This window comes from Garra rufa, chromosome 22 (assembly GCF_049309525.1).
Source record: "Garra rufa chromosome 22, GarRuf1.0, whole genome shotgun sequence".
NCBI lineage: Eukaryota > Metazoa > Chordata > Actinopteri > Cypriniformes > Cyprinidae > Garra > Garra rufa.
The window spans coordinates 17,964,144-17,989,178 of NC_133382.1; the positions used below are offsets into that span (position 1 = coordinate 17,964,144).

Consider the following 25,035-nt stretch of genomic DNA (forward strand, 5'->3'; position numbering starts at 1 on the left):
GCATTTTTTGTCACATTTTGTTCAATAACTACATTTATAAAACATTTATAACATAACAATATAAAAAAAAACATTTCCAGTGTACATTAAAAAAATGTAACAACTCTTTAACAACATTCAGATATTAAACAAACAAAATATATGACAAACAATTTTAAAGAAAAAAAATAACAAACTACACCTGGCCATCAAATTAATATTCGCATAATCTCTTGGCAGTTCTTGTTCTGAGTTTTCTCTTGATTATGAGATGATCACTCTCTTTATCATCATCACTGCCGCCAATAATCTGTAAAATGATTTAAGGAATTTAATACACATTCACCTGACAGCATTGATGCATGGCTTTTCACATTTCTTTTTAAACATTTTAAGACCTGAACAAATACAATTCAAACTGTACCTCCGTACCACAACACACGCACACGCACACACACACACACACACACACACGCACGCACATGTTGGGTTTACATGTTTTATGGGGACATTCCATAGGCATAATGGTTTTCATACTGTACAAACCGTATTTTCTATGGCCCTACACCTAAACCTAGCCCTCACAGGAGATTGTGCACACTTTTACTTCCTCAAGAAAACTTATTGTGCATGATTTATAAGCCTGTTTCCTCATGGGGACCTAAGAAATGTCCCCACAAGGTCAAAATTTACTGGTATTACTATCATTGTGGGGACATTTGGTCCCCATAACGTGATGAATACCAGGTACACACACACACACACACACACACACACACACACACACACACCTCAATACATAATGTATTACAGATTTCTTTTACTCATATTCAACATGGCTTCAGAACTTCAATTTTTTCCCCAAAGCATGACATCGCCAGGTAATGTCAGTCTTTCAATAAGGCATTGTTTATGTACTAACATGTTCAAATGATACATCTAGTGCCCATATGTTCAGGTTACTTAAAATGATTTAGCACCACAGAAACCAATGTTCAAGGAAATTAAATATAATGGTTTACTACTTAATTTATTCTGCATATTAAGTTGAAATAAAAATATTACAAAAAAATAAATAAATAAAAAGTACTACTGAAACTAAAACAATTTTTAAAGAGCAGGTCATACGGTATTTTAAAGTGTCCTAATATTTTTTGCAGTCCCCTACAACAGGTTTAAATGCATCTAAGGTCAGAAAACATTGTCATTTTTTTCAGAATATACATTTAACATTAGAATCATTTTGCAATGAGTTTGAAACGATTCGTTCAAAGCAGTTCTGCGCTTAAGATTGGGAAACCCCTCCCTTAAAGTAATTAGAACAACGGCAGTCTACATTAATCGACACATTCTTAGGAAATAGTGGGATCACAGCGAATTATCAGAAGTATTTCAGTAAGACAGTAAAATCGTGGTTTACCTGGAAACCTAAAGCTGCAGTAGGTAACAATACATATTAGCAATATTGTCGCTTGTTGGTTTAAATAAAGAAGGTATGGACTTATCTTTTATGGACAAGCATTTAACGAATATCTTGTTGAAGTCGACAAGATTAGAGAAGCAGTTCTCTGTAAAATGCAGAGCAAACAACAAAAGGTTCAAATTCTATTGCTGTTGTATAGTCGAAAAAATTAATTTAAACGACTGATTCTTCACATTATCATTATTCAGCAGTGAAAACAAAATTCGCTTTCACAGTGCAGAACAAAGTATCTTCTCGACATGATGTAAACACACTAACTAGAAGTGTTTGTGGGCAGGTCAGATTGTTTGTATTTCACGGGCAGGCAGGGATTATGCTAATGTGTTATCAAGTGACTTATATCGGTAACAGGCAGATGATTAGAAAATATGACAACTTGTTAAGCGGCTCAGAGTCGACTTTCTTTTGAGAGATATGTATCATGCACTTCTTTGATTTACAACTTTGCAGATTCTTTATATTGAAGAATAATATTTTTGAAAAACCATATGACCTGCTCTTTAAAACAGATTGATAATCAACCTTGTCTTTTTAAACTGTTATATAGTTGTCATAACATTATGATATGCTTCTCATTCATTCAAACATGCTTATGATTCACTCATACGTAACTTACGCACAAGAAACACTACTTACAGGAAAAGAGGGTATGTCCAGTGGGGACGAAACCTGAGTCTTGAAGAGCCTTCGTTTGGATCTCTTGGGTTTGCTGTTTTCAGAAGGATTCAGCGGTTCGGGGGATTTAATATTCACCATGCTCATGATCTTTTTGGCTGAGGAGGGAGTTAAAGGTTGGGTCATGCTGAGATACAGTATGAAACACTTTTGGCAGAGAGCTCCAATCGATGCCATTGACAAAGTGTAAAATTAAGAGGCAGCGCTGACCTTTGCTCCCAAAGAGGGTTGGAGAGCTCTGGATAAAGTCACCAATCTTCTGCAGGGCTCCGTCTTTTTTACCTTTCAGGCTGGCAGGGGAGTCTTTCTGCTTTAATTGACTCACCTTTTTCCCCTGCACTGTGGGAGTCTGGTAAGGTGCAAAAATACAGAATACAAGTAGCTCAGTGTATTATCGAATAAACATTACAGAGAAAGACGTGAGATGTCACAGGTGTATTAATGGACAGAAAGTTACCTCAATAGACTGCATGTTTTCCCTGTTGTTCACCTTCAGCCGTCGGTTTTTTCGATTTTTCGAGTCCACAGAGTTCTAGAATAACACAAGTTATATGATTACATGTTGCATTATATGACACGTTAGCACACGCGATTAATGTTTCAGTGTTCAAATTTTAAATGTCTTACAATTTAACAGGGGTTTCCAAAAATAGACTGGAACATTTAGAGTTTACTGCAACTAATTGTAGCTGCAATACAAAGATGCCTTTTATGGCTAATTTATTTTTAAATTAAACCCAAAAGTAAACATATTTGCATTATTTTTATTGTGAAATGTAATCATTATCATGACATTAAAATGTTCAAGTTGTCTTTCCTTAAAAGGGAACTGAATGTGTTAACTATGGAAAGAATATAATGATTAATCATGTTTATATATTTAAATCAATTAATAGGTTTTTATTATAAAATGTAAATTAATGCAGGACTAGTTTCAAGGTTACTGACCAGTGACTACTATGAATTTTTTAGTCATTTATGCTGAAAAGTATTTTATGTTGACTGCACTCACACAGAGCAAATTCTAACTCGAGAAATACTTTAGAACGAGAATAATTAAAAAAAAAAATGTTTATAGACTATAGAAATTGTCTGTATACCTCCATCTCTGGGCTCTTTCTCTTTCTGGCTGTACGTCGGACTTTTATCGTGACAGACTCTTCTTCTCCTGGTTTCCTGACATTAATTCGATCAGGTTTAAGTGGTGTAAAGCTGATTTCTAGCTCGGGTTTGGGGAAGCGCTCTTCCCGGAGACTCTTTGTGGACAGGACAGAGGAGTTGAGTAATGTCACCTGCTTTAAATGATAACCAACAAATATTATATATTCACAGTAACCAACTACAATACAGATCAGTTTTTGTATGATCTAATGCTTCTTATAAGCTCTGAGCATTTTGAATTAATATCACTCTACTGACCTCTTGTGTTTGAACAAAAGAGTCGCCTTCATTCTCTGTCTTCACGTTTGATGTCCGTTTGGCACTGTCAACTTTCTGGTTATCAGATTTACGAGAACCAGCCAAATCATCGTTTTCCCTTTGTTGTTTCACAGTGGTATCCAGCTCCTCAGCCAGCTGCTGCTTTAATATGTCCTGTAATTAGTATGCAGGGAAGTGAAGAAGAAAAAATATTTAATAAATAATAATTGTATTCAAATGTTTTAAAAAAAATATTAGCACTATCATAAAACATTGTTACCAATTTAAAGCATTTTACATCCTTCAGCTCCTCTTATTCCCAATTGTCTAATAATCTTAACTACTGATAGGCTGTTACACTGGTCAGGATGATCAATGAGGCAATATTTAGTAATTTAGAAATTATTAGGCTTTGGCCAATAACATTCCTCAACTTGCCAAATAAAAATGGTGATTCCACTTAGGCTATGTTCACACTGCAGGCAAATGTGGCTCAAATTTTTTTGCTCACATGTGACTCAGATCTGTATTTGTCATGACAGTGTGAACAGCACAAACCGCATTGGAATCTGATCTTTTCAATTCTGATTTTTGCCACTTTCTTATGTGGTACTAAATCCGACACAGGTCAGATGTTTTGCAATGTGACCACAGTGTGAACAGTCATGTTGTAATTAATGCGACTTCTACGTCACTCTAGATTGACATTTGTCATAATGCCACGATTTTACGTACCCAAAGGTATCACGATAGTTGGGAAAGGTAATCAGTAAAAGTGTGATGTGTCAGAACTCATAAGTATTACAGTGACAACTCTATATACAAGCAAAACATGAGGGATCGTATCATAAAAAATTAAAAACTCTGCTGTTTTTTATCACATCCTTGTCTTTATTTTTTATATCACCTTCTGCAGCAGACCACACTATAAATAAATGCATAACTGCTTACTTTTTGTCCTTCGTGTTTACTACAGCGTGCTGCTTAAGTGTTGCCAAATTCAGTTTTCTTGCTTAATCAGACTACTTTTTTCATTGTTGCCGTGGGTTGCCGCATTGTTGCCCATCTAATGCGATATTTATCCCCCTGATCATGGTTGGGCTAGTTTTGAACTAGGTTTGAGAAGCAATTAGACCGATGTGAAAACCTGCAAACCCTGTTCGTATTATTCTTTTGCATATGCGGGCCAGCTCAGAACCATGATCTGTTTACACTGTAAATCTGATATTAGCCACATTTAAAACAACAATGTAAACAGCTATACAAACAAATCTGATCTTAAAAAAAAAAAAAAAAAAACATTCAGAATTGAGCACTGTGTGAACATAGCTTTAGTGTAAGTTTTAAAATTCAAATTCTGAGTAGTGCAATTTAAAACATTTTGGTGGATTCTGAGCAAATACTGTGTGAAAGGACTGTCATTAAATAATTATTGTAAAATGTATTAATTGTTGTACTGGCTAGCCTGCTCTTTAGAAAGATCGACCATTAAATAAAAAAAAATAGTAGCTGATACTGATCTAGACTTGTTGAATATATTTTACCAGTAGTGCTAGGTAAAATGCTCTTGAAGAAAATGCATCATCAAATGAATTATATTTTATGCACTATTCAGATCATTGGACTTGTATTAGACCTTGCAAGGTGGCGTGTCAAGTAAAAAAAATAGCCCAACATTTAAGAATTTTGCCCTCCATAGCTTCTCCATTACGTTATGCTTTTGCATGCAAAAACAAGTCTTATTAGATCATTCCTGTCCTGAATCGAATTACACAGGGCTTAGATAAGAATGAGTAGTCAATTAATGGTTCAACAAAATAAAGAGTTTTGCACATTCCACTGCTATATTAATGTCCTTCTGTAGTCCTGTCATTCCTCCTGTTGGAAGGTCACTCGGACCACAAAAGTGATAACGTAGAAACCTGCTGAGTAAATAAATTACCATTCAGAGCTAAATCTTGCCCTCAAGCCTGTGAAAAAGAAAATAATGAAGCAGAGAGAGAGAGAGAGAGAGAGAGAGAGAGAGAGAGAGAGAGAGAGAGAGAGAGATGGAAAGGCTGATCCTATTACCAGCTCCAGCTGCAGCCTGTCCTGTTGGTCACCCTCTAGTCGCCTTGCTGCCTGAGCCACTTTCCCCACGGCTGCTCCATCCAGCCCCTTTTCCTGCTTATCATCTGCCTGCTCCTCATTAGGCTGCTGAAACATCAAAAGAAATATTTTTTTACTGCTGGCAAAACCCAGTTGTGGAAAAGTCGGAAGGATCAAAGACTTCCAGGTTCTTACCTTTGTGTTTTCCACAGGTCTACAAGCTCTCCGTTGTACCTGTTTAGCTTTATCAGAGACACCAACACTTTTCTTCTGATATATCTCCTGCAGTTTTGCTAAATCTGAGACCAGAGATGTTTGAGCTTAGTTTGAGTTATAGGTGAGACATTGTTACAAGTGAACTGAACAGTGTAACCAAAGCAGCATTACTATGATACCAGAATATGATACCAGTGAAACATTTCTTCTCATCATTGTTGATAAAGTGTGATTCATTTGTTCAGGATTCTTTAATGAATAGAATGTTTAAAAGAAAATAACTTATTTAAAAAGGAAATCTTTTGTAACATTATGTATTTACTGTAACTTTTGATAAATTTAATGCATCCATGCTAAAAAGAATTACTTTCTTCCAAGCATAAATAAATAATAAATATAAATAAATAGGAAGGAAATAGTAGTTTATATGTGACCCTGAACCACAAAACCAGTCAGAAGGGTACTTTTTTTAAATTGAGGTTTTTACATCATCTGAAAGCTGCATAAATGCTTTCCATTGATGTATGGTTTGTTAGTATAGGACAATATTTGGCCAAGATACAACAATTTGAAAATCTGGAATCTGAGGGTGCAAAAAAATAAAAAATATTCTGAAAAATTGCCTTTAAAGTCCAAATGAAGTTCTTAGCAATTCATATTACTAATCAAAAATTAAGTTTTGATATATTTATGCAGGAAATATACAAAATATCTTCATGGAACATGATCTTTACTTATTATTTTGGCATAAAAGAAAAATCTATAATTTTGACCCATACAATGTATTTTTGACTATTGCTAAAAAATATACCTGTGCTACTTAAAACTGGGTTTATGGTCTAGGGTCACATATATTTTTATAAAAATTAAAAAAATTAAAATTAGTTGTCTCATTTCCTTGTAAATATTTCTGTTTGATCAGTATTACATTTAGAGATATAGTTATAGAACATAAATAGAATGTGTTCATATAGATTAATGCATTTAAATTAATTGAAATAGAACATTAAAACACAGATTAATGAGACTAATAAAGTAATACTGCTGATAATGAAAAAAAAAAAAAAAAAAAAAAAACTAGCACCTTTTTATTCTTGTATCTACTTGACATTGAAGTAACTGTGCGTTTTGGATTCCCTAAACTGAATCTTGCTGACTTCTCACAGTACGTTGTCTAGCAGAGATTTATACGAATTACAATTAGAACAGACTCAGCCACCTTCAGTTATGGATTCAATCTCGGCCTCCAGCAATTCCTTGTCATCTGTCCGTGTGCACTCTTTATTTAAGTTCACACACGTCCCCTCAATCAGCTTCTGCTCTGCCAAAGGATCTGCGAACAAAATCGATCTTACTAAGGACAAAACGTAAGCCGATTTTGTTAACACCAATTGGTGCTATAGAAAAAGGGGTTTAAATGAAAAGACACATAGGTTACCTTGACAGGTTGTTTGGAAAGGCTGTATGTTTTCTTTTATGACATGCTTAGACTTTACCTGTGAGTGAAAAGATGTAGAATAATCCAGCATTTTACACCTGATAACATCACAAACTGAACAAAGCTGAGACAAAGAGTAGTACTCACAGTCTGCTGTGGGTCAATAGATTTCTCTTTACAGCTCAAACTGTGTCCAGCCTGATCTCTTAGCTCATTCGCTTCACATAGCCTCTGCTGAAACATTTTGTTTTCTTCACTTAAGATCAAAATCTAAGGGAATAAAAAAGCATTGTTTAAAAAAACCTGTTTAAATCACTTTTATCACACTAACAAAGAAGCAAAGCAGTAATTTCTCTAACCTGTTTCTCTAGCTGTTCCTTTTGCATGTTAGCCTCACATAACTGATCTCTGACATCGGATCGCTCCCTCTCCACCTGCTGCAAATCGCAACTCAAGGTCTTGATCTTATTCAGCCCATCGTTCACAAGTTCTCTCAACCTATAAAAAGACCAAAAGATCACTCAAATGAACTGCAAAAAAACAGTTGAAAAGAATGAGTAGTAAGATCTAGTGAATAGAAAACAAAGCACTAACTCAACAGAAATGAGGACCTACTTCTTGAGTTATCAGAAAGTTTGGATGAGAAGTAGAACTTACTTCGAAATCTCTTGGGCTTTAGTCTCTAGTTCTGTGTCTTTATGAGCTAGATCTTTCTCCATCGCTGTTATTCTTCTCTTGGCCTCATCTCTTGCCTTAGAGATCTCATTCTCTAGAATTGTTCTCACTATGTTCAGAACATCCTCGTGCTGGTTCAGTTTGCTCAGCGTTTGAATGAGTTTGTCCTGCAGAGTTTTCCAACAATCACCTCTGGAGTCTTGCTCTTGTTTTTCTATCCTCCCCTGTTGATGTTTCAGAGCAGTCAGTTCTTCCAATAGCTCAGAGTTGCTTTTTATTTGGGTCACAACTAACTTTTGAGCTTCATAACGACTCAGTAGGCTCTGGTACTCCTGTGCCTGGGCATCACGCTCATATTTAAGCTGACTGCAGAGGTCCTCCAGCTGGCACATGTTTGCTCTGGTCTGGCTGACCTCCTGCTCCAGGTCATTGATCTGTCGGCTCTTCTCATGAGATAACACCACCATCCTCTCACACTCAGCCTCCGCTTTGTCATGTGAGAGCTGGAGTTCTTGACGCAAACGATCTGCCTCCATCATTAAGGATTCAATAGTTTTGGACTGACCGCAAGACTCTGCTTGATGTTCCTTAATCAAAGCTCTGGCTGCATCAAGTTCTTCTGAATGCTCATTGGCAATCTTTGTCTGAGTGCTCAATTCCATTTGCACAGTTTTGAGATTTGAGCTCATCTCATTGGCTGCCTCCTGAAGTACATGTAGGTCACTGACAAGAGCCTTGTTCTCATTTGTGACTTTGTTGACCTCTGCTCTCTCCATTGCCATAGTGGCTTCATGTGCATGAGTCAGCTCTGCCAGTCTATCGCACACTTTTTTCTCAAGTGAACAACACTCAAGTTTAAGTTCATTCAGCTGCTCATCTTTCATTTGCAGTTCTTGCAGAAGTAAGGCCCTCTGTACATGGGAAAAGAAAGAAAAAACATGAGTCATTACAGTCTAAATGTATAACTAAATGTACGCGTAGCACCTCATACGTTTTCCCTAGAACACAAAGCAGAATTCAAGAATTTTCAAAAAGCTATTTTGAATACAATGATTGTTTATAGTGATGTCTATCAATCTCTAAAAAAGACAAAAACACCATAAAAGGTACACACGACTACTACTATTTTATGTGATGAAATGTTTGACTTTTCCAGACCCAAAGCTATTCTATTAAGACCCTGAATATAGTAAAATACTATTACTACTAATACTTCTACTATTTTATGTGATTAAAGGTTTGACCTTTTTAGACCCAAAGCTATTCTATTAAGACCCTGAATATAGTAAAATAAGCCAAGCTACTTTTATGGTGTTTGCTCTGGTCTGGCTAACCTCCTGCTCCAGGTCATTGATCTGTCGGCTCTTCTCATGAGATAACTCCACCATCCTCTCACACTCAGCCTCCGCTTTGTCATGTGAGAGCTGGCGGAGCTGAAGTTCTTGACGCAAACAATCTACCTCCATCATTAAGGATTCAATAGTTTTGGACTGACTGCAAGACTCTGCTTGATGTTCCTTAATCAAAGTTTTGGCTGCAGCAAGTTCTTCTGAATGCTCATTGGCAATCTTTGTTTGAGTGCTCAATTCCATATGCATAGTTTTGAGCTTTGAGCTCATCTCATTGGCTGCTTCCTGAAGTACATGTAGGTCACTGGCAAGAGCCTTGTTCTCATTTGTAACTTTGTTGACCTCTGCTCTCTCCATTGCTACAGTGGCTTCATGCACATGAGTCAGCGCTGCCAGTCTATCAGACTGATCACACACTTTTTTCTCAAGGGAACAATGCTCAAGTTTAAGTTCATTCAGCTGCTCATCTTTCATTTTCAGGTCTTGCAGAAGCAAGGCCCTCTGTACATTGGAAAAAAAAAGAAAAAACATTCATTTTTCTATTCATTACAGTCCAAATGTATAACTAAATATATGTGTAGCACCTCAAAAGTTTTCCCTAGAACACAAAAGCAGAATTCAAGAACTTTCAAAAAGCTAGTTAGTGACGTCTATCAATCTCTAAAAAAAAAAAAAAAAAAAAAAAGGACAAAAACACCATAAAAGGTACACATGACTACTACTATTTTATGTGATTATATGTTTGACTATTTCGGACACAAAGCTATTATATTAAGACCCTGAATATAGTAAAATAAGCCAAGCTACTTTTATGGTGTTTTTCATGCATTTTTTTTTTTTATTTTAACGTACTGGTCACTATAAACTTTTGCTCATTGGAAAGAGTTGTGGCAAGATACTTAAATTCTCCTTTTGTGTTAATGGAAAACTAAAAATAACAGCATACAGGATTGAAATTAAATGAGTTAAAGACAGAATTTTCATTTCCGGTCAGTCTTGTAGATCACCACTCTTAATAACAGATTATTTTGTGAGAAGCAAGCCTTACTAAATTGGAATTGGTCAACATGCACAACTATTAAAATTCATATTTTTATTCATCAAGGGTGCATTAAATTGACCAAAAGTTGTCAAAAAATATTACTATTTCAAATAAACAAATAAATAACAACTTCTATTTAGGGCTGTGAACATGCACGATTTCTAAATCGCCTTACAGCACGATTTTTTGCACGCACTCGACTGATACTTTTCCTGCAGCATGCTATTTGAACCGATCACAACACAGCGCGCCTAAACAGAGAGCAAGAACATGCCAACGTTCATGCTTGAAACCAGAAATGGTCATGCTGGTTTTCTTTGCAGAAAGCAGCTAGACTCTGCCAGTGTTATAATTGTTTTTATGTGGGACACTGTGGTCTGGGTTGTTGTTTTTTCAAACACACGCACGCACATATGCACACACATACTTACGTTTTGCCATAGGTCTGTTCTGTCTTTTTGTTCTACCTTTACTAGGCAGGGCTCGAAATTGTGAACGTTTTGGTCGCATATGCTCCCAAAATTTAATCTGCGTGACCTGAAATTATATTTGGGACCATTCGTACGAGTGCGAGAAACTGTTGTGGTTCGACTTGGTTTCATTTCTTTACCAAACTTTCGGTAGCCTAACTACTGAACAGACTGCTGTGAGCTGATACAGTGACAGGTTCGCCATTCTCTTTTTCGATTGTGAAAAATAAAAGGTCTCCACAAACCGCTTTTGAAGAAATATAATATATTTCGTGCTATAGCGTACATTCTGTCAGATACAATTCTGGCGCCTCCGTGTCCATATACGTTACTGTACAACGCGGCATTCATCGACATCAGATGGTAACTCAGCGGCAGAGTTCCACTCACACAGGGGCGTAATTTTCACTGGGGACATGCTTTTCAAAATCCTGTTTGTGTCCTCTCATATTTCAAATGGTTTTGTTATAATAATCTCTTTTATTGTAGAATGCACGCTCAGCGCCTTTGAGAGTCTTGCACGATCGTTAAAACGAAACCAAAAGTAAAACGCAGACTCCTCAATGTGCGCAAATTAGGCTACATAAAATATCTAGGCAGTTATTAGTATGTGGGCTATAAAAAATATATTGTGTAGTTGTCTATAGTTCTGTATCATACTTGAAAAATTCGGTCTCTATTTCAAAGTCAAGTCAAAGTCAAAGTCAACTTTATTGTCAATTCTGCCACATGTACAGGACATACAGAGAATTGAAATTGCGTTACTCTCAGACCCATGGTGCATACAAGTAACATTAAATACAAACAGAAACATTAAAGGCAAACAGTAACATTAGATACAAAGAATAAATACTAATAAACATTAAATACAAACAGTAACATTAGATACAAAGAATAAATACAAATAAACATAATATATAAAATGAAAAACACAATATACAAGTAAGGGCACATGGTAGAGAGTGCAAATCATGTAAACATGTAAACAATATAGTGCAACAGAGCTTGTAATTTGTAAAAGTGTCAGAGCAGTCTTGTAACTGTCTATGAGTAGGTGAGGTAGTTGGCAGACCAATGCTGCACAAAGTGACTGATGCAGGTCAGTGTGTGCGTGTGTGTGTGTTTCAGAGTTCAGAAAGTTTGTGGGGCAGAAGAGGGGAGTGAGGGGAGTGGGGGCAGAGTAGGGAGAGAGTTGAGCTTCCTGACAGCCTGATGGGTGAAGCTGTCCTTCAGTCTGCTGGTCCTGGCCTGGAGACTCCGCAGTCTCCTCCCTGATGGCAGCAGGCTGAAGAAGCTTTGCATAGACCTTTCTCACAACTTCCGTATTTTGCGCCGGAAATACGTAATTGCTGTGTAAACCTATTTCCGCCCCGGTATGCCGGTAACCAGTTAAACAACGTGAAAAACGCTTAACGTGGCTTAATGTATGTAAAAAACGACCAGGAAACCCCAAGTTTCTGTCAAACCTTACGTGGAACAAACATTAACTACTATCAAAAGAACGAGCCCTTATTCCACAGATAAAGTGAATAATATCACGTTAAGCGTTTTCTCTCCCATAGAAGCCCATTATAAGGAAACAGCGTAACGTGGTTTAACGTACCTCAACAGCGACCAGGGAAAACCAAACTTATGTTAAATTTCCCTTATAATAAATACTTGCTGCTGTCAAAAGAACGAGCTCTCATTCAGCATATAAAGTGATCGCCCCCCATAGAAGTCCATTATAACAAACCATGTTAAGCTTTTTTCCTGTATGGAGTTCTATAGGGAGAAAAGCGTGATATTATTCACTTTATATGCTCAATAAGAGCTCATTCTTTTGACAGCAGAAAGTGTTTATTATAAGTAAAATTTTAAGCTACGTTAAGCTTTTTTTTTTGTATAATGGACTTCTATGGGGGGGGCGATCACTTTATATGCTGAATGAGAGCTCGTTCTTTTGAGAACAGAAAGTGTTTATTATAAGTGAAATTTAACAGAAGTGTGGTCTTCCCTGGTCGCTGTTAAGGTAGTTAAACCAAGCTGTTTCCTTATAATGGGCTTCTATGGGGGAGAAAATGCTTAATGTGATATTATGCACTTTATCTGTGGAATAAGGGCTCGTTCTTTTGATAGTAGTTAGTGTTTGTTCCAAGTAAGGTAATGACAGAAATTTGGGGTTTCCTGGTCGTTTTTTACGTACATTAAGCCACGTTAAGCGTGTCTAAACGCGGATAAACTCTTAGTGGAAAAATGTATATCCTTTATCCAATTTGTTCCTCTTTGTGACGGAGTTTTCCTACACGACTCTTATGAGGTCGGCAAAAGTTATCTTTGGCAAACCAGCGAGGGAAGTTGTGTAGACGCTCTCCATTTTAATTTTAAATTACCCGGCTTTCTGCTGTGTTGACATTACACAGGAAGTCTGCATACCCTGCGATTGCGTATTTCCGGTTTCTGTGAAAAAGGTCTATTGGGTGGGTGGGATCGGCTGCTATGCAGAGGGCTTTATTGGTGAGACGTGTGCTATAGATGTCTTGGAGGGAGGGGAGAGGGACACCAATGATCCTCTCAGCTGCTCTGACTATGCGTTGGAGAGTTTTTTGGCAGGACGCATTGCAGGCTCCAAACCACACAGTGATGCAGCTAGACAGGATGCTCTCGATGGTTCCTCGGTAAAATGTGTACATGATGGGGGCTGGTGCTCTTGCTCTTCTTAGTTTGCGGAGGAAGTAGAGACGCTGCTGTGCTTTCTTGGCCAGTGCAGTGGTGTTGTTTGTCCAGGAGAGATCCTCAGTGATGTGCACACCCAGGAACTTGGTGCTGCTCGCTCTCTCCACAGATGCACCGTTGATGGTCAGAGGAGCATGCTGAGTGTGCGCTCTTCTGAAGTCAACAACAATCTCCTTCGTCTTCTCCACATTCAGAGAGAGATTGTTGTCTCCGCACCACGTGGCCAGGTGGCTCACCTCACTTGTGTAGTTTGTCTCATCCCTGTTGCTAATGAGACCCACCACAGTCGTGTCATCCGCAAACTTGATGAAGAGGTTGGAGCTGTGTGACGGAGTGCAGTCGTGGGTCAGCAGATTGAAGAGGAGGGGGCTCAGCACACATCCCTGAGGGGCCCCCGTGTTTAGAGTGATAGTGCTGGATGTGTTACTGCCGACCCGTACTGCTTGTGGTCTTCCTGTGAGGAAATCCAACAGCCAGTTACACAGTGAGGTGTTGAGCCCCAGCTGGATCAGTTTTTGTGTGAGCTGTTGGGGGATTATAGTGTTAAATGCTGAACTGAAGTCTATGAACAGCATTCGGACATATGAGTCTTTTTTGTCCAGATGTGTGAGTGCTGAGTGGAGTGCAGTGGAGATGGCATCATCGGTCGAGCGGTTGGGCCGATACGCAAACTGGAAGGGGTCCAGTGAGGGGGGAAGGACAGATTTAATGTGCTGCATGACTAGCCGTTCAAAGCACTTCATGAGGATGGGGGTAAGTGCAACTGGACGGTAGTCATTAAAGCAGGAAGGAGATGACTTTTTTGGTACTGGAATGATCGTGGTTGCTTTGAGACAGGTGGGGACAACAGCCTGGGAGAGTGAGATGTTAAAGATGTCTGTGAAGACATCAGTGAGTTCCACTGCATAGTCTCTCAGTACACGACCAGGAATGTTGTCAGGACCCGGAGCTTTGCGAGCGTTGATCCTGCTGAGGGATCTCCTCACACTGTCCGGGGACAAAGTCATCACCTGATCACCAGGAGGGGGTGGGGTCTTTTGTGCAGTGGTGCTGTTTTGCACTTCAAAGCGATTGAAGAAGGTGTTCAGCTCGTTCAGCAGGGAGATGGTGCTGTCACAGGTCTGTGGAGGGGGCTTGTAATCTGTGATGGTCTGCATGCCCCGCCACAGGCTCCGTGTGTCTCTGCTGTCATTGAAGCGACGAGATATTCCTCTGGAGTACTGTCTCTTAGCCTCTCTGATGCCACGGGAAAGGTTGGCCCTAGCTGTCTTCAGGCTCGCCTCGTCTCCAGCTCTGAAGGCAGCGTTCCGAGCTTTCAGCAGCCTGTAGACCTCCCCTGTCATCCATGGCTTTTGGTTTGCACGGACAGTGATGGTTTTGGTGACTGTTACATCCTCAGTGCATTTGTTAATGTAGGCTGTAACAGTCTCTGTGTACTCCTGGAGGTCAGTGGTGTTGTTGTAAGTGGCAGCCTGCTTAAACATATTCCAGTCTGTGGTGTCAAAGCAGTCCTGTAAAGCCTCTGAAGACCCCTCTGGCCACACTTGTATCTGCTTACAAACCGGTTTGGTGACTTTAACAAGCGGTCTGTAAGAGGGCATTAGCATAACAGAGATGTGATCAGAGGCACCGAGGTGGGGGAGGGGGAAAGCTTTGTAAGCTCCTCTCTGGGTGGTGTAAACAAGGTGTGTTATTTCCCCGTGTTGGAAAGTCAATGTGTTGCTGTATTTTTGGAAACACACTCTTTAAGTCTGCATGATTGAAATCCCCAGCCACGATGAGAAAAGCATCAGGGTGAGCTGTCTGCTGCTCACTGATGTGCTGGTACAGTTCATATAGTGCCTCGCTCCTGTTGTTGTTGGAGGTGGGAGGGATGTACACAGCACACAGCAGTATAGCTGTATATTCCCTCGGTAGGTAGAAAGGCCGGCACTTAATAACCATAAATTCCAACACTGGTGAGCAGTATTTGCAGACTACAACAGCATCACGGCACCAAGCGTCATTGATATAAACACAAAGTCCGCCACCGCGGGTCTTACCCCCCGTGACAACAACCCTGTCAGCACGATAGCATGTCAGCTGGTCGAGCTGAATGGCGCGGTCCGGGACACTGTCGCTGAGCCATGTTTCCGTGAACAGAAAAACACAACAGTCCTTTACATTCCTTTGAGATGAACGTAGTAGTCGGATGTAGTCCAGTTTGTTGTCTAATGAGCGTTTGTTGGCCAGAACGATGGAAGGGATAGCGGGTTTGTGTGGGCTAGCCGCTAGCCTAGCTCGGATACCTCCGCGCTTACCCCTCTTCTGCTTCCTCTCACACCGCTTGAGGCGCCTCCATTGTGGGCGAGGTGCAGGAGTGGGGGTCGGTGATTGAGTAGGCCTCCGGAGCAGGCCCAGATCATTCAGCTCTTCAGCGTCCACAGAGTTCAATTTAAAAACTTTGTTTCTGCCGATGTCGAGCAAAAATGTTCGGCTATAAACGAGCTTAAGGGCAGATAAAAGCGACGAAGACGTACAAAAACACTGCGACTTACAGGACGAAAAACACGAAAACACTGTTTGGTCGGGAGAGAGAGAAGCCGCTGTGTGTGCACGCGCCGCCATCTTGCTTAAATATTTGCACTTTGAATATTGAAAGAGTAGCCTACTTTGATCATGTGCTTGTAAAACATCTGCTGTCAGAATCAGCCATGAAGAATCAAGATCAGTGCATTACTAAAAAGAAATTGGGTGCGCCTACATTTTTTTTGGCGCTCCTTTTTTTCACCTGCTAGGTGAAAAAAACTTTTTTTCACCTGCTAGGTGATTTTTTTTTCCGCCTTCTGTTTTAGAGACATGTTACAGGTCTTTGATAAAGATCTAATTGTTTTCCTTTAAAAAAATGTTTTAGATTCACACTGTAAAACATGTCTGTGTCAAAATCGTGATTAAAATCGAAATCGCAATACTGTTCAAGAAAATCGTGATAGGTTTCTTTTGTCCATATCGCACAGCCCTACTTCTGTTTATTAAATAAATCTAAAAAATAAATAACTCATGATTTCCACAAAAATATTAAGCAGCACCACTGTTTTAAACAATAATAATAATAATGTTCTTTTTAGCACCAAATCAGCATATTACAATGATTTCTGAAATCTCAAATCTGGAATAACGGCTGCTGAAATTCAGCTTAGCCATCACAAGAGTAAAAAAATAAATAAATCTTATAATACATTAAAATATAAAAATTATTTAAAATTGTATTAATATTTCATAATATTACTGTATTGATTTGATCACATAAATAAAGCCTTGGTGACCATAAGAGACTATTTTTAAACAATAGTGCATTATAAACTTACATCTTTAGTAGCTGCCTCCACACTTTGGTCAAAAGCAGTCTGTAACGTAGAGATCATGTCATCTTTCTCCTGGCAGATTGACATAAGTTCTTGACATCTCAGTTTCTGGTTTTCAAAATTCTAAAAAAGACACAACAGAAGCCAGATACTCCATGTAAACAATCTATTGACAATAACCTTAGACGTTTTAAAGAAAACTTTATTTTAGCTTACACTATTTGCTAGGAGAAGCTGGTCCCTTGATTCCTGCATTTGAACACACATTGCTTCAAAATCTAAAAAGAGAAAATATAATTAGACATGTCATAAGTATAGACACACTGACTTTTTCCCCTTCATGGTAAGTGAACACACCGTTAGATTTAAGACTGAGAAGTTGTTGGTTTTTGAGAAGCTCCTCTCTCATCTCCTCCAGCTGTGTCCTCAGATGACTGATTGTTCTGGGTGATTCAGGGGCATTTGTCAAGCAATTCTGTACTGCCTCTGCATCCCCCTTTATCTTAGCTAGATCATCTCGCATTGCCTCAATCATGCTGTCTAAAAGCTCAATCTTAGCCTCCTATAAGGATGGAGAGAAGAAAAAAAGAGATTTTTTTCAGATGTCATTTCAGTGGCATTGTGTTAAATGTGTACCTTGATACAGATCTCAGCTTTTCTCTTGAATCTATAAAATGCATCTAGATCTATATAGATTAATCTTTCAACGGTCAAAAAATCCTGCCATTAGCTATTAAACCCTACTTAATTAGGTCCATCAGGTTTGAGGATCATAAAGAAGTTAAAAATAAGTTTCAGTCCCTGAAAAAAATGTTTTTTAAAGACAAAAGAAATAACAGCTATAATCAAACAGGCGGACATAAATGACACTTGATTATGTCCTCATTTATTTTTTTTATTAAATAAATTCACCTTTGCAGCATTCTCGTCAGTGCTAACAGCGGCCATTTCCCTAGTTCCGTTAACCAGATTCTTCAGTATCTCAAGCCTCCTTTCTGCTCTTTCCTCAACAATTTCTTTTTGTCTTTGGAGACGTTCACTGAAACATTGAAAAAAAAAGCATATTTATTAGTGCTTTATTACTAAACACAAGAGAAAGTCACTAAAAATGACTTGTACCATGTTATCTGCACTGTTGAAGTTTCTGATTCAAAAGAATTATGCGAGTAAAGGATTGGCACAAATATGACCAAAAATCTTTGTTGAACGCAAATTTGCACTGTGCAATTTCCCAACTGTCAGGCTGGATCTGAATTCTACATCTGTCTATATGTATTGTTTGACTTACTTGTAGTCTTTTTCCATGTTAGAAAAGAGCTCCATAAACTCAGCAGTGACTTCCTCACGAATACGAGATTCCATAGTTAATTTTTCAGACTCCTCTTTGGACAGCTTCTCTTTGAGCTCTTCAATTTTCACCTGAAGCTGTGTCAAGTGTATCATATTAGCATATCATATAATCTAAAATAACATTGAAAACTAAAACATGCATTCATGAAAACTTAAAAAGACACCCTCACACACCTCTTGATTTTCCGAAGCATCCAGGACAGTGTTGTCCCCCATGTTATCATCGTCACTCTCCTCCTCCTCCTCCTCATCATCCTCACCCATTTCTTCATCATCTTCATCCTCCTGCACATCCTCTAGGCTCATCTCCCAGCTCATGAGCGAGCTTCTCCTAGTCCAATCCTTCTTATCAGCATTATTGATTATCATGGAAACATCTCTGGCAGATCTCTTGAGCGCAATGCTAGGAGCTGGCTTAGGGTTGAGTACCACCACCTATACAGGCAAAATGTCAAACAACAAGATAAATAAATAGCGAAGAGAAAGTAGAATGCCTTTAATTAGTGCAGCTGATAATCATTATCAAATAAAGGTTCATGCAAACCTTCTGAGCCACTGCTGAGAACTTGAGGACATTCAGCGTTTCATCATACATTGAAGCACATTGGTTAATGTTGATGATCATGCAGGCTTTTCCACGGCCACAGAAAAAACCCTGCAAATAATGTGTGAGTTTGCTCTCTCTGAAGGGGATGTGCTGATGAAACCTGTGCAAAAAGACATATTAATTGAGTCTCAAATTTCATACAGAAAATTCACAGGACTAATGAAATAGAAGACAAATGCATCTAATGCAGCCCACAAATTAACTGTTTTAAAAGTGGATATTTTCTCACTTGGGTTGTGTTTGGTTGAGCCTCAGAGCATTGATGCATTTCCCTAGCGTTAACAAAGAAGTGTTGATGTTTCCAGCTTCTTTTAAGCGGTCTCCTTGGTTCTGAGTCTTTGCACATCGCTCAGATCCAGCCAAATCACATAATGACAACCTTTAAAATTAAATAAATAAATGAATGAATCAATCAAAGATTCCATGTTAAAGCATGTTGGGATTGAGGTCACCTACTCGCTTATTGCCTGAACTCGAGGAACACCCACATCATCAATCCGCAAGATCCGAATGGAAAATATACTGTGGCTAATGGAGAAAAGTAATAAGTTATATAATTTTTAAATGTAATAAAATGATCAAGTTAAATATTAACACTAAAGTTGTTTAAAAAAAGCACCTTCTGCTAGAGACATTGTTGAGCTTGGTGGATGAAAAACTTTGATTTTTCCTTCCGATTTTCACAACTTTTAATGCTTCCTCTGCACTGTTAACCTGAACCCATTTTAGATCTGGAGGAAAAAAAATATTCAGACAAAATGTATAAATAACTAAAGATGAATTATCATAAAAATTGTATGCTGATAATGCATTAACTATTTCTATGAAATATTTAAATGTAAACACTTATTTATTATTATTATTTTAATGATTCATTATTAGACTTTCAACCCAGAAAACAATTTGTTTGGTTACCTTTGACAAAGGCATTGCCTTTAACATCTTGGGCTAGCCGCAAAGCATTCCTTCTGTGAGAGCCATTTGGAACAACATCAAGCAGATCATGGATATTTTCATTGTAGATTTCACAAAAGGAGACCCACACAGAAAATTTTACATAAGAAGTATCATCCAAACAGACACTGTCCCCATTCATGTCACTAGAGGTGGAGCCTGGAACAAAGAAAACAAAAAAGAAAAGTATTTAATCTCATATTAACTGACTATTTCAAAGTCAAAAGCCTCTTACACACACAAACACAAACACACACACGCACGCACACACACACACACACACACACACACACACACACACACACACACACACACACACACACATGTTGGGTTTACATGTTTTATGGGGACATTCCATAGGCGTAATGGTTTTTATACTGTACAAACCGTACTTTCTATCGCCCTACACCTACCCTACACCTAAACCTAGCCCTCACAGGAGATTGTGCATACTTTTACTTCCTCAAAAAAACTCATTGTGCATGATTTATAAGCCTGTTTCCTCATGGGGACCTCAGAAATGTCCCCACAAGGTCAAAATCTACTGGTATTCCTATCCTTGTGGGGACATTTGGTCCCCACAACGTGATGAATACCAGGTACACACACACACACACACACACACACACACACACACACACACCACAGACTTCACTGGTAAATTAATGGTGCATTCCGGAAATACTAGTAATTTCCAGAAATAGTGGTAATTTCCGGTATTTTTGAAAAGGTCCACTTCCTACATGATCAGCAATTTATTGTTAGTATACTGTTAGTGTGAAAGGGACTAAAGACATGAAAAAATTTACAGTTTTTTACAGACGCTAGGACACATTTCTCAATACTTAGGTCACTTTTGCGAAACTCTTCACACAGTGAGCACAACAGAAGTCTATGTGGGCTAAACTGAAGATCAATTATCATTGTTTTGGCACAAAATGCATTCAGTAACTACATCTCTCAAATTTCATGTATTCTTTTCTCACTCAGACACAATAGCTGCCAAAAATTTGTGTACGTACAGGACATTTTGCATGTGCTTACATACTGTTTTCAAAACTGTTAAACTCATGTTCAAAACAATAACATAATGCAAAACTGAATAAGACAGCAAAGTTCAACAGCAATATTTTATTGAAACATATTTCAAATCTAAAAATGTGAGTAGATTAGCATTACTATTGTATCTGTATCAGTGGATGGTGTGTATACAAATTCTTGTATTTTGGAATTACTTAGTGCAAAAAAATAAAAAATAAATAAACGACATAAAATATTGACGAATTCTGCATCATGTCTGATTCATTCCAGTAACATATATTGCAGTTATAAACAATATATATTGCAATTATTAACAGAGATGTGTCCTTGTTTTACACAAGAAAACACTGTGTAATGCTACATGTTGTTAGTGTTTTTTAGGTCATTGTTTTGTGGGTGACAAAGTGTGTTTGTCGACTGTCAACCTTTGCTAGTGTTCTGGAAGAATGAGTTTATTTGAGACCTGAATAAAGTGTTTTGGTAGTTGTAGTGCATTTTGAATGTGAAATTAACTGCTTTGCCAAGCTGAAAGTCGGTTAGGAGAATTGTGTGAAGAGTTTTGCAAAAGTGACCTAAGTATTGAGAAATGTGTCCTAGCGTCTGTAAAAAACTGTAATAATGCTTACTTTCAAATGATGAACAACTGGAGCTGGACATGCTAGACAGGGATTTCTGGGGGTCAATCTGATAAACAAAGAAACAGCCATGATGTGAGTATTAGTAAAGTACTTCTCTGTGCTAAAAAACAATATACAATTTTTAAAAAATTTAATGTAAAAAAAAAAATCATCGTACATCTTTAAGTCGGCGAAGAAGGTTTCTCTTATTTGTAGCTTCCTCATCCTGCTGCTCTTTAGTGAGTCTTGTAATATCGACACATCTGTGAGGCTTGATGTTATTTTGAGAATAAATTTTGCCTTCTATGCTGTTAAAGATCACATTTAATGACCTGGGCAGAATCCCACCATCTGAATCAGGGCCTACAACATACAAGTAGACATGACAATGCACTAGGCAGCTATATATACATATAGTGCAAGAGATAATTAATTCAAACATCTCATAGTACAAAATTCTTACCAAGAAAAGTAAATGTCTTCCCAGCATTGGTGACCCCATATGTAAAGATCAAGGAATTCCCTCCATCCAAGACTTCTTTCACAAGGCCTTTGGTTGTTCCATCAAAAATCGCTCTTTGTGTTGTTTCTGGACCATACACCTAAAACAATGAATTCAGCAATCATATTACAGCAGAAACACACTTGATAATATCACTGAAGCCTGTTTGCAATAAAAGACAAGATTGTGGCCATCCTCATACCTGTGAGAACTGAAATCTTTGTGCCAGCTGCGAGTTGAATCTCTCACTCTGTCTTGCTGTCAGAGATACTCTATGTGCCTTCAGAACCACAGTATCTGGAGGCTCAATTGAGATGCACTCCTGTTTGTAGACAACATTTGTCATTCACTTTATAACCTCATGTTATATTAAAGCATATGGGTAGCAAAATTCAATATGCAAAATGGCAATGCAATATGTAAAATGGCAATGCATTTCTGTAATTAAATGATGTTAATTTTAATGATTATGGATTAAAGATTAAAAAATTAAATCCAGTATTTCACAAAAGTAGAATATCATGACAAAGTTCAACATTGTAGGCTCCCTGTGTCCCAATCTAGTCAGCTAATTAACGCAAAACACCTGCAAAGGTTTCCTCAGCCTTTAAATTGTCGCAGTCTGGCTTAGTAGGCTTCAGAAACATGGGGAAGACTGCTGACTTGACGGTTGTGCAGAAGACCATCATTGACACCCTCCATAAGGAGGAAAAGTCTCAAAAGGCAATTGTAAAAGAAGCTGGATGCTCACAGAGCGCAGTATCAAAGTATATTAACAGAGTGTTAAGAGGAAGGGAAAAATGTGGCCGGAAAAGGTGCACAAGTGTCAAGTAAGGGCGGTGACTTACTTGTCAAGTAAGGGCGGTTCAGAAATCTGGGGGAGCTTCATAATGAGTGGACTGCGGCTGGTGTCATCAAGAACCACCACATACAGACGTCTGCATGACATGGGCTACAGCTGTAGAATTCCATGCGTCAAGCCACTCCTGAACCAAAAACAACGTCAGAAGCGTCTGTGCCAGGCTAAGGAGAAAAAGTACTGGTCTGTTGCCCAGTGGTCCCAAGTCCTGTTTTCAGATGAAAGCAAATTTTGCATTTTATTTGGAAATCAAGGTCCCAGAGTCTGGAGGAAGACCGGAGAGGCACAAAAGACAAGCTGCTTAAAGTCCAGTATGAAGTTTTCACAGTCAGTGATGGTTTGGGGAGCCATGTCATCTGCTGGTGTGGGTTCATTGTCTTTTATCAAGTCCACAGTCAACGCAGCTGTCTACCAGGAAATTTTAGAGCACTTCAGGCTTCCTGATGCCGACAAGCTTTTTGACAAAGCCAAAACTACCAGTACCTGGTTTAATAGCCATGGAATAACTGTACTTGATTGGCCGGCAAACTCGCCTGACTTAAGCCCCATTGAAAATCTATGGGACATTGTCAAAAGGAAGATGAGGGAACAGAGACCCCGAAATGCAGACGAGCTGAAGGCCAATATTAAAGCAATTTGGGCTACCATAACACCTCAACTGCTGATCGCCTCCATGCCATGCCACCTTGATGCTGTAATTAGTGCAAAAGGAGGCCCAACAAAGTACTGAGGACATAATACAGTACATTAACACACTTTTTAGAAGGCCAACATGTGTTTAAATTTAAAATCCTTTTTTTATTGGTCACATGAAATATTCAAATTTTGTGAAATACTGGATTTTTTTTTGTCTTTAATCCATAATCATCAAAATTGAAACAAATAAAGGCTTGAAATATTTCATTTTGTGTGTAGTGAACTAATATAACATCATAAGTTAGTAAGTTTCACTATTTGAAACAAATTATTGAAATAAATGGACTTTCCCTCGATATTCAATTTTTTTTGGCACATACCTGTATATGTTTAACATGTCCAAGCAAAATCTGTAAATTATCATTTAAATTCTCCCTAGACTTAGTGGTAGAACTTAGGATTGCATTTTCATCATAATATGTGTGATAATTATAGCAACATGCATTGAGAATTTCAGAATGCATTCTGAGCCAAAGGTGCAGCAGAAGGGTAGCGAAATGGTGATGTAAATATCTTTTATTTTTCTTAAATGCATTGACACTTACATTTAAGACGTTTCAATTGCATTTTCATTAAATACCCCATGATGAATATAGTTTAGGTCAATGTGGATTTGAAAATGCATTTCGAGCCGATCATGCCCCAGACCTGTCAATCATTACATCAGTGCTGGGCTCGGCAACAGGACGCACAAAAACATGCTGCTTATTACATTTTAAATTGAATTTGCTAGCCATATGCTTCCATAATGTTGTCCCAAAACCATATCCATACAATAAAAAGCAAACTGTAAGTAAATTTAAAAAAATGTATAGAATATGTCAGAATTTTGCAGACACCTGTGATTCTCCTCCTGTCCTCTCTGCAGTGGTGAATGGACGTACACGAAGATAGACTTGCAAATGCTCTTTTTCCAGCGATACCGAAGGCTGTTGAAAACAGAAATATGCGAAACGAAAGACTAGTTTACAAACTAAATCAGATTCGAGAGCTTTAAAACATTAGATATGCTTGATAATAATAAATACCCTTGATAACTTGGAGAAATCGTCGAAAAGATCTTTCCTGAGGTCTTCAACCGTTATAGAGCCAACTCTCTCAGGCTTATGATTTAAACACGATTCCATCATCCTGATAGTAAAAGTTAGATAAAAATTATGTTATTACACGATAGTAACGTTAAAGATTTAAGTAGCTACAAACTAACGTTAAATTTAAACAATAATGACGCAAAGAACATAATAAAATGAGCTCCTACCTGAGACGTTATCCTATTATACTAACAATTTTGAATCACATGTAAGAATGTAAAAGCATCAATCGTGTTTTTATCCTCGCTAATTTTACTTACTTCTTCTTTTCGCTTTGTTTCGATTTTCTTTTATTCCGTTTACATCGCTAACATGCTTCTTCCTTGCACTCGCGGGTCTCTCTGTTCAAATCGGACCAATCGGAGAGTTCGCTACAGACGTAGCTCCGCCCCAAAGCGGAAGTAAAATATTTTGTAGTTCTAGTT

The 25,035-nt window shown here is 38.2% G+C and overlaps 1 protein-coding gene across 1 annotated transcript; it reads right to left on the bottom strand.

The window, feature by feature from the left end:
- Nucleotides 1-24,943, bottom strand: kif20bb (kinesin family member 20Bb). Its single transcript, XM_073827868.1, has 31 exons — nucleotides 24,871-24,943; nucleotides 24,548-24,650; nucleotides 24,359-24,448; nucleotides 22,167-22,286; nucleotides 21,926-22,064; nucleotides 21,641-21,825; nucleotides 21,472-21,529; nucleotides 19,766-19,963; nucleotides 19,470-19,581; nucleotides 19,307-19,378; nucleotides 19,080-19,229; nucleotides 18,788-18,950; nucleotides 18,418-18,678; nucleotides 18,182-18,318; nucleotides 17,806-17,932; nucleotides 17,251-17,455; nucleotides 17,110-17,171; nucleotides 16,897-17,016; nucleotides 7,956-8,884; nucleotides 7,658-7,796; nucleotides 7,446-7,568; nucleotides 7,299-7,356; nucleotides 7,080-7,193; nucleotides 5,840-5,943; nucleotides 5,627-5,752; nucleotides 3,557-3,730; nucleotides 3,238-3,432; nucleotides 2,595-2,669; nucleotides 2,348-2,486; nucleotides 2,099-2,235; nucleotides 1-289 (listed from the first exon to the last, which is right to left on the bottom strand). The coding sequence occupies exons 2-31, from the start codon at nucleotides 24,647-24,649 to the stop codon at nucleotides 194-196; spliced, it is 4,710 nt and encodes a 1,569-aa protein (XP_073683969.1). The 5' UTR covers nucleotide 24,650; nucleotides 24,871-24,943; the 3' UTR covers nucleotides 1-193.
- Nucleotides 24,944-25,035: the final 92 nt, after the last annotated feature.

Excerpts from the sequence above, each read along its gene's own strand:
- kif20bb (XM_073827868.1), bottom strand. The coding sequence starts at position 24,649 with ATGATGGAATCGTGTTTAAATCATAAGCCTGAGAGAGTTGGCTCTATA. Across the intron at positions 18,679-18,787 it reads TCTCAGCAGTGGCTCAGAAG|GTGGTGGTACTCAACCCTAA; the intron begins GTTTGCATGAAC and ends TTGCCTGTATAG. Across the intron at positions 2,670-3,237 it reads GAAAGAGCCCAGAGATGGAG|AACTCTGTGGACTCGAAAAA; the intron begins GTATACAGACAA and ends GTGTTATTCTAG.